At 38.7% G+C, this 15,245-nt stretch overlaps 1 protein-coding gene across 1 annotated transcript; it reads left to right on the plus strand.

The window, feature by feature from the left end:
* The first annotated feature begins 1,066 nt into the window (after positions 1–1,066).
* On the plus strand, positions 1,067–13,833 carry slc12a3 (solute carrier family 12 member 3). Its single transcript, XM_066685779.1, has 26 exons — positions 1,067–1,348; positions 1,512–1,631; positions 2,421–2,496; positions 3,242–3,337; positions 3,486–3,625; positions 4,120–4,230; positions 4,770–4,881; positions 5,063–5,193; positions 5,889–5,973; positions 6,778–6,938; positions 7,077–7,184; positions 7,328–7,451; positions 7,579–7,680; positions 8,914–9,069; positions 9,309–9,408; positions 9,622–9,733; positions 10,403–10,540; positions 10,659–10,765; positions 10,867–10,949; positions 11,077–11,139; positions 11,619–11,720; positions 12,056–12,167; positions 12,494–12,580; positions 12,976–13,111; positions 13,408–13,475; positions 13,594–13,833. Exons 1-26 carry the CDS (start codon positions 1,067–1,069, stop codon positions 13,733–13,735), a joined length of 3,054 nt encoding a protein of 1,017 aa, XP_066541876.1. The 3' UTR covers positions 13,736–13,833.
* Positions 13,834–15,245: the final 1,412 nt, after the last annotated feature.

Raw genomic sequence — 15,245 nt, forward strand, 5'->3', positions numbered from 1 at the left:
GTCTTTCGTATGTTTTCTATAAAGCAAATGACTTTCTGGTTCTTTTTATTTTCTCTCCTTGTGAGCTCTATCTGCTCTGTGGAGAAAAGTAGCGGTATTAATGCCACATACTTAGAGACACTTGCCTTTCAAAGCTTCGGACAACTGTGAAACTATCAAACAGGAGCCGTGAAGTGACCAGTTAGCAGAACCCTTCCACTTGGTCTCTTTTGTGTGCCTAATTATAGAAAATTAATCAGAAAGCTGAAAGGAAGACAGCCATCAGGGGAGCACCTGTGGACAGATTTTGTGAGATCTGCTCTAATTACACAGTAAAGGCCCCAGCAGTGGGGTGTCCAGAGCAATCTCTGTAGAAATAATTACTTAACCCAGAGCTGCACCCTGGGTCACATGTATTTGTGGAGTGGAGTGTGTGAGTTAATGAGGAACTAAAGGAATGATCAGTCATTGCCGCAGGGGAAAGTCTTTCAGCTGAAACTACATAATAGTTTGTCATTGTGTTTTACATGGTGTTTTAACAAGTTGAGGTGAAGGTCACCATGGATGAAATTAAAAAGCTACAACTCTCTTTGGTGTTTATCTTTAGTTTTTTTTTCTTCGTTTTTCCCACTTATCTTAGATTCAGTTGGTGGCTTTTGAAGAAACCATTCAATTCTCTTGTCTTTAATCTTTTATCATCAGCCTTCATCAGATTAACGCTTCTTTCAATTATCCACTCCACTCCTTTATGTTAATGACCAGTCTTTGTAGCTGTGTGCCTCCACAGACACTCCAAGCATAATGGTTATTCTTTGAAGAAGCAAAGTTGTCCTTCAGAGGCTGTGTGAAGGTTATCCTGCTGTTGATCTCTATCCCCATGTTCTAATTGTGTTTACACGCTCCTGTACAAGCCGAATGGCCCTCAGGTGACTTTTTAAAAAGTTAGTGACCGTTAAAAGAAAAAAAAAATCCCAAATGGCCCTGGTGATCATATACGCCAAAAGCTAAAAGCAGTTCCTTCCGGTTGAAGTGCAATATAACCATACAACTCAGTCCAGTCTCTGTTCACATTGCCATCCACTCACTCATGGAGGAGACTCCACAGTCTAACGAGGTGATCAACCTCGCTACATTCAGAGGCCAGTATTCCGTCTCTCCAACCCACAATGGGGGAGACGGTCGTAGATACGGTGTGGAGGAGAATGGAGGTTATGATGTGAACGGAGTGGCCTCACGAAGCTCTGTTGTACTCTCTGGATATGATACTCTGGATACACCGCCCAGTTATGATTTCTATGCTAACACAGAGGTATTCGGGAGAACACGGAAAATAAGGCCATCACTGTTCCAGCTTCACTCTAATCCTGAGGTAGGAAGGACAGTGGTGACTACATATGTAAGGCCTTCATTGATATGTAATAATAATAATGTTTTTATGCAATCATGAATATTTAGGTTGTGTATGTCTAGTTCTTCATTTGCATCCTAGCTGTGACATTTGAAGTTGAACCTTAAGTGAACCTCTGTTGTAGGATGATTCCTCCCCACCTCCCCTGTATGAGGAGACCAGTGGAAACAAAGAGAGCCCAGAGGATGAACTTGGTGAACCTCCACCAGAGCCCACTCGCTTCGGCTGGGTTCAGGGAGTCATGGTAAAAACCATTAATACTCATTCAAATCAAGTGATGATAAATATATTCATGTGCAGGAATTTGTAGACACCTACTCAACCAACATTACTTGAGAAATCAAGAGTTTTAATATAGGATTTGTTCTTATTTGATGAAGCTTCAATTCTTTTGAGAATGCTTTATTAAATATTGGAACACTGCTGTGATTATTTGATTGTATATTCCCACAAGATTATTAGTGATATTAGGCAAAGATGATGGATGGTTAGTTAAACACCATCATCTCATTCCAAAATTATGGAGACTTTAGACTTAATTTGCAACAGTGGAGGGAGGTTTAAGTAGCTGAATTTATTTGAGGAGTGGTTTGGATAGTTTTGGACATACAGATGTTTATTAAAAGTGTATTATAAATACAGCTCTTTAGGGATGTCGGAAGTCATGCAAGATTCCATAAATTTTTCAATAATTATTAATAATTAATTTTTTTAATTTTTAAACAAAGCTTTACATGACAGAGAGGTTCAAGCTTGATTTTTAACCTGACAAAACTACAATGACACATGTAGGTCTTGGCCACATTGTCATTCAGTGATTTTTTTTACAATATACCATTTATCAGACCAATCTGGAAGGCAATGTTTACAATTCAACAAATTAATTATTCATAAATATTGAAAAATTGATGGAATGTTTCATAACTTCAGACATCAGACATATAATTAATTAAATTATATAATATATATATTAGATTATGTACAAAATTTGAATTACCCTTCAGCTAATGACTGTTGGCACCGTCTCATACAGGTTCGCTGTATGCTGAACATCTGGGGAGTGATTCTGTACCTGCGGCTTCCCTGGATCACAGCTCAAGCTGGGATTGGTGTGTTTTTTCTTTTTAATTCCTCAAGAGCTTGGTCACTGTGAAGAACTGATTTGATCTGCTATCTGGTCAAATAACAGAAATCACTTTGAAATAAAATCCAAATTTAAAATACGTAATAAATTTCTTGTAGTGTAAAATTTGTTGAGACGTATCATTTAAAATACAGTATCCTTCGTTTTTCCATCATACTCATTATATAACATTTAGGGATTGTTCTTCCTGTAAAACATTATGATACATACTTACATAGGCAAGATCTTGTAAGTCTTGGCAAACTTAAATTTACCAATAACAATATCACTTTAACACACCCACTTTTGATCATCCAGTGAAATTGCAATGGCAATGGAATGACAAATGATATTCCAATAAATTACTCCCTGCCCAACTATAACATTTTTCTCACTTTTTAGAAATACAGTTTGATTTTTTGTAATCATTTTGAAAGTTTAAAACTCCAGGGAGAAACATGTTCAGCTAACTGAGCAAACCTGGTTTGTGCACTGCCTCTGATGAGCTAATGGTTGTCTCTCATGATTGCAGCTTTTGGTTCTGAAGGATGCAATACATTCCCACACACAAACACACACACTAACACACCACCACCATGTCAGTATCATTGCTGCATTGGGAATGATCCACCACCCAAATCATATCTGCTCTGTGGTGGTCCTGTGAGGACTATAGTCTGAAATAATAGAATTACAAAACGCACATATATTGTTTCCCTCTTGCTTCGCAGGTTTAACATGGATTATAATCCTTTTGTCCTCCTGCATCACTGGAATCACAGGCCTCTCCACCTCAGCCATTGCCACCAACGGCAAAGTCAAAGGAGGTAGGACAGTTACTCATTTATAATCTAAAAAGCTCATTTGTGTTCTGAATAGATCAAGCATGACTTCATCACTACAGCACCTGACACACATTTAGTCTGATACTAATTCTGAGACTTCGTAACCAACCCCAACCTAATTCTACTTCAGGTGGGACATACTTCCTGATCTCCCGCAGTCTGGGCCCAGAGCTGGGGGGCTCCATTGGGCTCATCTTTGCATTTGCTAATGCAGTGGCCGTGGCTATGCACACTGTCGGATTTGCTGAGACTGTACAAGCACTCATGGAGGTAAGCAATGTGGTCTACCTCTCTCTATCTCTCTGAACTATATACATATAGTTGTAAATTTTACATATATATGTTTATGGACAAGCCCTCTCTGGGGGGTGTTCCTGCCTTGTGCCCAGTGATTCCGGGTAGGCTCCGGACCCACCGCGAACATGAACTGGATAAGTGCTTACAGACAATGAATGCTTGTGAGGTATTTGGTGCCTGGATGTGCGTTATGGGCATAAATACATTATGGATATCAAAAGCCCATGTAATTTTTACCATATATGGGATCACTTATTATAATGGAGCCTTGAGCCCAGTGATTCTGGGTAGTTTCCGGACCCACTGTGACCCTGACTGATATGTGGTTACAGACAATGAATGAATGAATAATTATAATTAATGTATGTCAACAAAAATATGGTACCTTCACATTTAGGTGTTTTTACTGAATTAATATTTGTGTATTTCCATTTTTTTAACTCTTTTTTTTCTTTATTCAATAATAGGAGAGCGGCACAAAAATGGTTGACCCCATCAATGACATTCGAATCATTGGTGTAATCACTGTGACCTGTCTGCTGGCTATCTCACTTGCTGGTATGGAGTGGGAGTCAAAGGTATGTGTTGTAACATATTAAAGGGGAAGTGTATTCTGCAAATTTAATTGCTTAGGATGTAAAAAATTCCACCAAGTTGTTTAATGGGAAATGCCTCTTTACAGAGAAACCTGTTGATTCTGAATTGTTCACAGTAGGGGTGATAGGAACTAGACCTCAGATTAATCCCACATTGATTTCATTAAGCTACTACATGGCATAATTATGAATATATAGTGTAATGCTTTAAATATTGTTTTATGTTAGCTTTTAGAACAAATTTAAGCCTTAAACATATTTGTAATTGATTCCTTGTGCATTGTTACATACAGGATGATACAAGACAAAATACTCACCAGAGGACATTTAAAAATGTATAATATATTAATAATAAGTCACATTGCATTTATGTTTATACCATTTCTGAGTAATCAGCTGTTAGATGTAAATGCAAAAAAAAAAGAGCTTTGGTGGTTAACTATTTATAATGCCTTTTTTTTCCAAATAATTTAAAAACATGCTCTGAAATTATGAGGTTTGTGTTTTTATGTATCCATCAGGCCCAGGTGTTGTTCTTCATGGTTATCATGGTCTCCTTTGCAAACTACATTGTGGGTACCATCATCCCTGCCTCTCCACAAAAACAATCAAAGGGCTTCTTCAGCTATAGAGGTCAGAAATCTGTGCTGTCCAATGTTTCCCAGAATATTTACAGTTCCAGAAAATGTTCATTATCTTTCAGTTTCACTGTAATGCTTTGGGTTTCTAAGCAGAACTGAGTACCATATGTTTTCTCTCATCACTTTACATAAGCTCCTGGCTACACAATGTGATTCTTTTTTGTGCCCAACAGCGGACATTTTTGCAGAGAACTTTGTGCCCAACTGGCGTGGGCCAGGGGGCAGCTTCTTTGGCATGTTCTCCATCTTCTTCCCCTCAGCCACCGGCATTCTTGCAGGAGCCAATATCTCTGGAGACCTGAAGGCAAGTTTAGTTTAGCTTTCCTCCTGTCTCTCTTACATTTCACATCAATTTGTTTGAATTTGCAAATGCTTGGTTTAGCATTCCATGCAACATCTGGAAAACTTTTATGGAATCAATTTGGAGATATGCCCTGATCAGCTATTTTAAGGTGAATTCATTGTGGACAGTTATATACAATTGTGCATGCCTACATAAAAAGCAGCTGCACATAAGACTAGGGTCCCTGTGCCCAATGCCAAGCTTGGGCTAAAAAGCCCACAAGCACTGTGTTCTCAGGAGTAAAGGAGTTCCATTAGATTCCTCTTGGAGTGTATTTGTGATCCAGTACTCATTATCCCAAATCAGTACTTTACCTCATGAATGCTCTTGAGGTGGAATGCAATCAAATCTCTGAAAGTTTTTTGACATGCTTGATTAATACCCTTCCACAAAGGGGAGCCATTGTGCTTTTTTTTTCTTGACTTCTTTGAGTCAATTATACTGACTGAAAAAACCTTCATGAAAACTAACACTTGTTGTACTGAGCGTTTATAAATATTAGTGTAGGTTTAAGTCAGTTGTAAAAAAAAAAGTCTTCTGTAGGTACCAGATAGCCTTATGAATAGTGACCTACAGGAAATTGAGGACAGATTTAGGCTTCTCTACTCTGTAGAAGTCCTTTCCAAGTAACTTAATAATTGCACATATGCTCACAGGATCCCAATGTGGCTATACCCCGGGGCACAATGCTCGCCATTTTCTGGACCACCATTTCATATCTCATCATATCTGCTACTATTGGTGAGTGTTTGTAATACAAATTGAATCTGACTTTAGTGATTCTACTTATGAAACTGTCATTAAGGCTATGTTCACATTACCTGGATGAAATGCCCCTAATTTTTTGCATTAATGTGACACAGATTTTTTTCAGGGCTGTGTGGACATGTCAAATTCAAACTTTTCAATTCAGGACATAGACTGGATATATGTCGGATTCAAGCACAATGAACTTTAATGTGAACAGTCAGCCCAGATTTCATGCATAATTTTTTGCCTATAGAGATGTGCTTACAGCTATCATCTCCTACCAGCACTGGCTGTGACATGCAGGCAGTCGATGTGTTCAAAATGGCTCCCTACTCACTATTCCTTTTATTTCTCATTTTATAGTTCACTGAATTTAGGAGGGTAGTCGATGATTTTGGACACTACTTCATGTGGGTTTTCACAAAACAACACATGAGTATCAGCTACCTGCAAGGGTACATTGTTTGTACACTACTAATTGTAGTGCATTGTGGGATTGCTTGAGTGCACTAAAAATTGCTCATTACATTGCTGGACACAACTACAAAATGGCAGGACCCTCAAATATTGTGAATAGGGCACAATTTAAGACACAGCATGTGTCTCAATTATGGCTTCTACACCATAAAAATGCACTTAATGTTAAAACGTATCGGTGTGCGTATGTGTCCCATATGTTCACATTATTACAAAAGAAAAAATAATGACAACACATCTTATAAAAGTTGTTTATTGGTTTTTGGTTGTAAATGTGTGATTTCTTTGTTTATGGCTCTAATAGACTTTGTGTATTAGGTTCATGTGTGTTGCGTGATGCCTCTGGTAATCTTAATGACACAATAATGACTGGATCTGCTGCTGGAGACTGCCTGGGGTCAGCCTGCGGCTATGGCTGGAACTTCAGTGAATGCATCGCTAACAAAACCTGCCTTTATGGCCTTAGTAATAATTACCAGGTACCATGCACTCCCTGAGCACACACTATTTCAGAAAAGCCTTCTGCCATCACTTTGTTGCTGTTGGTTCATGGGATCAGTGGAGTGACAGGAAAGTGATTTGTTATACATCTTCATTTCTTACATCCCTTTCTTTAGACTATGAGCATGGTATCTGGATTTGCACCTCTGATTGCAGCTGGTATATTTGGAGCTACTCTTTCCTCTGCACTGGCCTGCCTGGTTTCAGCACCTAAAGTCTTTCAGGTAATAGATGCGTCACCAGACATCTTCAGTTTAGCATAATGCTCAAAATGGCTACAGATGTTTAGCAAAATATAAATGCTCTACTCTCAAACTAAAACAGACTGGAAATAATTCACTACTGTTTTATCTGACCTTTCCCACAGTGCCTTTGCAAAGACATGCTGTATCCAGTAATTGGCTTTTTTGGGAAGGGCTATGGCAAGAATGATGAGCCATACAGGGCTTACCTATTAACCTACATCATTGCTGTTTGCTTCATTCTCATTGGTAGGCAAAATACTCAAACCTTTGAAAAAGAATGTTAGTTTATATGCGCGTACATATTCAAATATTTTAAAAAAATGAATGACACTGCAGGACTCTTAATAGAAACATTTGCCTTGTTGCATTTCAGCTGAACTGAACACCATTGCTCCCATCATCTCCAACTTCTTCCTGTGCTCCTATGCTCTCATCAACTTTAGCTGTTTTCATGCCTCCATCACCAATTCTCCTGGTGAGCTCCACACCAGTACCAGAAAATATGATTATAAAATTGTATGAACCAGTAAACATGTAAAGCATTCTTAACATACTATAAGTAGGCCTACTTTAGAAGATGAGTAGACATTTAAAAGAACCAAATTCATTGGTTCAAGAACAAAGCAGGTATTATTTACCTGGTGGATACTTTTCAGCTCTGCGGTGACACTGACTTAACACTTTAAAACACCTGTCAGTGAGAATAATCCACAGATGAACCACTGTTTCTGACATTACATCTACAAGATGGACATGCAACGTGGATGTGTGTAAATGAGTGGACAGTTTTTGGAAACTCTAATAACACTGCTGTGTTTGATCGACTCAGACAAGCACAATACACACTAACACACCACACATCACTGTCACCGCAGCACTGAGAATGATCCACTATTCAAATAATACCCAGTGGTGGTTTTGTGGCAGTCCTGATCATTGAAAAACATTATGGAAATAGTGCTATCAAAGTATGCAAAGAGACAAATGGACTACAGTGTGTAATCATCCATCCATTATCTGTAACCGCTTATCCAATTTAGGGTCGCGGGGGGTCCAGAGCCTACCTGGAATCATTGGGCGCAAGGCGGGAATACACCCTGGAGGGGGCACCAGTCCTTCACAGGGCAACACAGACACACACACATTCACACCTACGGACACTTTCGAGTCGCCAATCCAACGTGTGTTTTTGGACTGTGGGAGGAAACCCACGCGGACACTGGGAGAACACACCAACTCCTCACAGACAGTCACCCGGAGCAGGAATCGAACCCACAACCTCCAGGCCCCTGGAGCTGTGTGGCTGCGCCACCGTGCCGCCCAGTGTGTAATCATGCAATTACAAATTGTACTTATATGGTCAGTGAAGATAATAAAATGGATGGCAATTATATCAGGAAAGTCATTTCAATACTATGACTGATCAGCATAAGCACTTTTCTAACCTCAAAACTGTTTCAGGAAAACAAAATATCAGGGAAGAAAATTGGATACTGGTGTGATTATCTAGCAAAGTGTGACTTCATTGCAGTTTCACTGCAACATATCAGCATGCATAAGGGGACACTGTGTGCATAGAAATGTGTTCAAAATCACACCCCACGTGTTGGTTTTAGAATGAATAACATACTAGATTCTATTACCACAGATTATAAATAGATGCAACCATGTCATGAACCAACTGTTTGTCCAATCCATGTACACGCAGGCTGGCGTCCCTCATTCCGTTTCTATAGTAAGTGGGCATCTCTGGTGGGTGCTGTGGTTTCTGTGATCATCATGTTCCTGCTCACTTGGTGGGCTGCTCTCATAGCCATTGGGATAGTGCTATTTCTGCTGGGATATGTACTCTACAAGAAGCCCTGTAAGACCACCACACACAATCTTATATACACAATAAAAAGCATGGCCTATTGTCACTATTGGACAAAAATGTTAATTGTTATTCAAAATGGTGATGGTACCCAAGAAATTAAATTAGTTTAATAGCTTTAAATTAAAGTTAATATATAAAGACAGTATTCCAAGCAAATTGGAATTTTGCTGTTGGTCCATCCATTGTGGAATGTTCAGAGTGTGAAACTCTTCACCTTTTTCTTTTAGCTGTAAACTGGGGCTCCTCAGTGCAAGCAAGTTCGTATAGCATGGCACTGTCCCAATGTGTGGGTCTCAACCAGGTAGAAGACCACATAAAGAATTATAGGTAATGCATATAAATAGTATACAATTCCACATTAATATACATTTTTACAGGTCTTTTCATATTGCCACATATTTACTACTACCTACAATGTTTACTCCTACCCACAATATATACTCCTACCCACAGTGTCTTTCTATTTCTTCTGCTTATCTATATTTTCCTTAGTAAAGCTCCCTTTGACTCATGTTTATACTTGCTTTCCCCCTCTGTTAGACCTCAGTGTCTGGTTCTCACTGGCCCACCCAGTTTGCGACCAGCTCTGGTGGATTTTGTTGGGACCTTCACCAAAAACCAGAGTCTGATGATGTGTGGAAATATCATCATTGTAAGTGATCACACAAGAAGTTGCAGAACTAGGATCTTAAATGTAAATTGTGCTCTAAGTAAGCTAATGGTTTGAAACACTTTATAATGCCATTGTAGCTACCCATGCTTTATGGGTGTTAATTTGCATTAGGAGCTGTATAATGGGTTCAGTGAAGACATTAGTGCGACTTGGTCACCATAGGCTCCAGCTTGCTCTATTCGATAGGCCATGGTGCATTGCTGGCAGTTACACCACAGAAAATAACACTGTATGAGAGGTTTCAAAGAGGTATTAAAGGTTTCATGATAAAAGCAGCTTTTAACAGTAATAACCACTGTATATAAATATAAAGGTGCTTATATTGCCATTGCACAACAGCGAAATTGTACCTCAGCATTTAACTCAAACCATGGCAGTAAACACTCACAAACATCAGTGTACTAGGTGCAGTAAGCACACCCAACCTTCACAGTGCCCTTAGCGCATGCAGTTGGGGGTTACGTGCCTTAATGCCCCGCTATTATAGGCAATGATGGTATGTGTCTGTACCAGTATACAATGAAATACCAATGAAAAAACAGTGCTTTACTGCAGCAATGGATAAGGCAACATTTCGGAAGAAATGTTGCATAAGGAGGGTTGCCAAAAGTTTCCGATGTTAAGTGTATGTGGTGTATTTTTTTAAAGGGAGGACCATCACCTGAGGCTGTGGATGCAGCTAACAATAGCAGTCACATAACATGGCTCAACAAGCGACGCATTAAATCCTTCTATCAAGGAGTGGTGGCTGATGACCTGCGCACTGGAGTACAGATATTGCTTCAGGTCATCAATATATTTCAACACATTCAGCATAAGGAGAAACATAAATCCGTTCAAAGTTTTTCAGCTTTGACATCTGACAGTGCCATTCTTCTATAGCTGATTCTGTGTGTCCCTATAGGGAGCAGGCTTAGGTCGGATCCGTCCAAACATCTTGGTGTTGGGATTTAAGAAGAACTGGAACAAATGTCCACCAACTAGCATAGAAAACTACATAGGCATTTTACAGTGGGTCTTATCTATTATTATTTAATCCCGCCACTTAAAGAGGTCTTATATATTATGAGTGTGAAGGAACAATACCTCATACATTTCTCTATATTTTGTAGTGATGCTTTTGACCTGCAATATGGTGTGTGCATCCTGCGGATGAAGGAAGGTCTTGATTTGTCTCATCAGATGCAAGCACATGGTAACAGCGAACAATAAATAAAAAAATAAAAATTTTAAAAACAGATTTCTTAAGTAAAAAAATGTGAAAAAAATGATTTTACCCCTATGTAAAAACGTATCCTAATCTGAATTCTATTTCACTGCAGTAAACCCAGGCTTTGAGTCAGCCACTGAGCCAGGGCTTGATGGCAGAAATATCAGCATATCAAGTATGCATCCAAACCCGACATTGTCAGTGTTGAGAATAAAGCTGGATACAGCTGGAAAGATATTTTAGTGACATATTTTGCCCAATAGGAGGCCATGCACATCATCCATACAGAAAGACACAAAAGGATATAACATATATATATATATATAAAAACACTTTAATAATGGTGAGAACAATTAGCAATTTGTGCACACACCAGTGGTCATTGTTTTATAATCCATTCATTGAGTAAGGTACTCTTGTCTGTTGGATCATTTGAAAAGTGCTCATTTTATTTGAGTAATAACCAATGGCTATTGGATAAAACAAAAAAATATCACCAATAAAAATCTAGGAAATGTCTTGCAGGCTGCATTCAGTTAAACTGAGGGCCATTGGTTTTCCTGTTACAATATTACCAGCAGTCCTTTACAAATTAAATAGCTTGTTTTGGACTATTCAGAAAATGATCAAACATTAAAAGTGTCTCTATTGCAGTGGACCCTGACTCACTCACGAACCTTCCACAGCCCACCACGATATTTCAAACCAAGCAGGAGAAGAAAACTATTGATGTGTATTGGCTGTCTGATGATGGAGGTGAGTGTAGACAAATTGTATCACTTACTGCAATAAATGTAAAATCTCTTCAAATGTAGAAATTTAAATAGTGATTAAAAGTAGACAGTTTTGGAATAAATTCATTTGTTAGCAAATTGAGTTTTATTATGGCATGTTCAGGGACAGATGTGTCAAATTAATATAATGCAATACATTTGGTATTAAACATGTTAGATATATGGGATTAAATGCATTCATTTTAAATGAATATTGCAACAGTTACTGAAGCCTGCAGACTACTGGAATCTGATTGTTACAGTAGTCTATGTGCTCCAATATCTGATGCAATAGTGGCTGATGCTGTGTGCTGTCAGGTCTGACGCTGTTGCTGCCATATCTGCTGAAGCGTAAGAAGCGCTGGGGCAGGTGTAAAGTGAGAGTATTTGTGGGAGGAGATATACAGCACGCTGAGGAACAAAAACAAGAGTGAGTTCAGCTAAAACCATAACTTACTGTTTACAGCTTTGTTCATTTACAGGAAATGAGACATGCAATGTTTAGTCACTCAAACATTGATTCTAATATAGTTCCCATGATTCCTGACAACACAGAAGTGTAAAAAAAGGATATCAAATCAATCAGATATATACCAGACAGATGAAGCTCAATAACACTTGTTTGGACTTCACTACTCGTTGCCTGATGACCAATCCTTAAATCATAGCAATACACCAGTTTTTACTCAGATCTCTTCCTGCAGATCTTAGAGTAGTAGAACCTTTAATAGAACCCTCTGACTGCTTTCCCTCCAGCCTCACAGCTCTCATCAGCAAGTTTCGTCTCGGCTTCCATGAGATACAGATCCTTCCTGACATCAACGAGAAACCTCAGCCTGAACAGTGAAGCACCTTTTTATTTATATTTTTTAATTCACTCTGTTCATATTCCTACATAATTAGTAACATAAATATATATTTGGTAATGCTTATATTTTGTTTGTGTGTGTGTGTGTATAGAGAGAGAGAGAGAGAGAGAGTGTCAAATGTCACAGGACACCCTTTTATTTGTTTGATATGCTATATGACCACTTTCCCACTGGAAAAACTTGCCTTTGCTCCAATATGCCAGCTTTCAAAATGGCGGCCATATTCTGGACAAAGATAGGCCTCCTCACCCATTACTTGCTGGGGTATTCATTTAAAAGGGTTTCCTGCAACTTTTGACACACCCTGTTTATTTAATCTGAGGGAATTTGCATAGGGTAACAGCTGCTTGCTTTTCTTACATTTTACAGTGTTAAGAAGTTTGAAGACATGCTAGGGCCTTATAGGGTACATGCTCTCCAAAAGAATGGGGAAAGAGGTGCTCGGACCATTAATGACTGTCCATGGATGGTGTCTGATGAAGAGCTTGAAAAGAATTTGGCAAAGGTAAACATGTGAATAAATACAGAGAAGTACCACTGGCTGAGATGCTGTACAGGAATATCTTACTATAATTAGTATAAACCAAATGTGCAAATAAAATAGTATAAGTTTCTTGGAGAGGGACTAAGCCTTAACCTGGACTACAAAGCATCCTGAAAGGAGATTCTTCTTTGAAAGGAATATGTAACCCAGGGCTAGGATTAATCCTTGTACAGGAATCTAGCTTTATATCATTTTTCCCATTGATTACTGATGTTTATATGAATTCCAACATCTCTCTTTGTCCAATGTTTGTGTAGTCCTTTAGACAGATCCGCATGAATGAAATTTTAAAAGACTACTCAAGGGATGCTGCTTTGATTATTGTGTAAGTCTCTATCAGATTGTCGTTCTATTTTCTTAGTACAATAAGTAAACGAATGACATGTTAACATACAGTCTTATGGACTGTCTTCTGAGGAGAATCTTGGTTTTATGCTCTACAGGACCATGCCCATAGGCCGGAGAGGAACGTGTCCCAGTTCTCTTTACATGGCTTGGTTGGAGACTCTTGGCCGTGACCTTCGACCTCCAATCTTACTGGTCAGGGGAAACCAAGAAAGCGTGCTCACATTCTACTGCCAGTAATCAATACTATATGAGCACACAAATTTCATCAGTCACAGTAGTGAGATGTAGGACACTGGAGGTCATCTGTACTAGAATGCTGTAAAATAAGCCTGGGTTCATACATTAGCACTTGAATTTTTCGATTTTAAAACACTGCACCTCCAATACTGAAATGCTGAAGTCATTCTCTGACTGATCCATTCCATGTAATTTTATTTGAGCGCTATGATTTTGTTCATAACCTTTATAAGACCTAGGATATAACCCCATTTTGTTGAGTGAATTGTTTTGTTTGACTAATACTTGTTTATTTTGTATTTTTGAAAAATCAATATTATAATACACCCTCACAAACCACATTATTAGAAACTCTTACATTAGGGCTACACTTCATTGGTGAACAGTTAAACTCTATAGCTCATTTGTTACAAAGAACAATTTGTGTTTTCCCCTTTGTAGACGTTTATCAGTGGCTTATTTCTGAACACAGAGCAACTTTTGGTGGGACATTTTAATTCTCAATCTAGTTGCTGTCCAATAAAAACATGTATCTCCATTTGTGTGGATTTTTAGTTTACACCATTGGAACACTTTGTGAAAATGCAATGATGAATGGACCAACAGAAATGCTTCAAAATTACCTTGAAAAAAATATTTTTACATTGACTTCCATTGAAAGTTAAGAAGGTAAATCGGCAGATTTTGGCAGATACATGTTTTAACTGGACAGCAACCACAACAACAAATAACAGCCTTTGCCAATAAAACACTTGTACCAATGTCACACACACACACACTAACATAACCCTCGTGTCACAGCTTTGTTAAAATAGACAATAGAAAAAACAGTTTAAAGGGTGAACAAAAAAATTGGAAAGAACTGTTAAAATGATGGACATTTTTGTCATCACCTCTCCTGAAAACTATAGAATATCTAGTGTGCTTTTGACCAATTGCCAAAATATATAGTACTGGGGGGCTGCTACTAATAAAGTGGATAGTGAATATTCATTCTCAGTTTGAGTTAGCCTATCTCCTGTATCAGCTGCTGATTGTTCACTATCTGTGGAAACAATAAATTAAGCATTTTTTTTGTTGTTGTTCCATAATTGAAGTGATTTAATTAATCAAGTAACAACTTAGGCTTTAACCAGTCTGCCAATGCCTAAATCTGTATATTTATGACATATATTATGCACATTTTTCCTTGTATTTTATAAATAAAAGAAAATGACATACATCCATCCATTATCTGTAACCACTTATCCAATTTAGGGTCGCGGGGGGTCCAGAGCCTACCTGGAATCATCGTGCACAAGGTGGGAATACACCCTGGAGGGGACGCCAGTCCTTCACAGGGCAACACAGACACATTCACACCTACGGACACTTTCGAGTCGCCAATCCACCTGCAACGTGTGTTTTTGGACTGTGGGAGGAAACCGGAGTACCTGGAGGAAACCCACGCGGACACGGGGAGAACACACCAACTCCTCACAGACAGTCACCCGGAGCGGGAATCGAACCC

Source organism: Hoplias malabaricus, chromosome 11 (genome assembly GCF_029633855.1).
Source record: "Hoplias malabaricus isolate fHopMal1 chromosome 11, fHopMal1.hap1, whole genome shotgun sequence".
NCBI classification, from domain to species: domain Eukaryota; kingdom Metazoa; phylum Chordata; class Actinopteri; order Characiformes; family Erythrinidae; genus Hoplias; species Hoplias malabaricus.

Bases quoted from the DNA above. Each gene is read 5' to 3' on its own strand.
- slc12a3 (XM_066685779.1), top strand. From the start codon at position 1,067: ATGGAGGAGACTCCACAGTCTAACGAGGTGATCAACCTCGCTACATTC. The intron at 5,974-6,777 runs GTGAGTGTTTGT...TTTGTGTATTAG, and splicing joins CATCATATCTGCTACTATTG to GTTCATGTGTGTTGCGTGAT. The intron at 10,541-10,658 runs GTCATCAATATA...GTGTCCCTATAG, and splicing joins GAGTACAGATATTGCTTCAG to GGAGCAGGCTTAGGTCGGAT.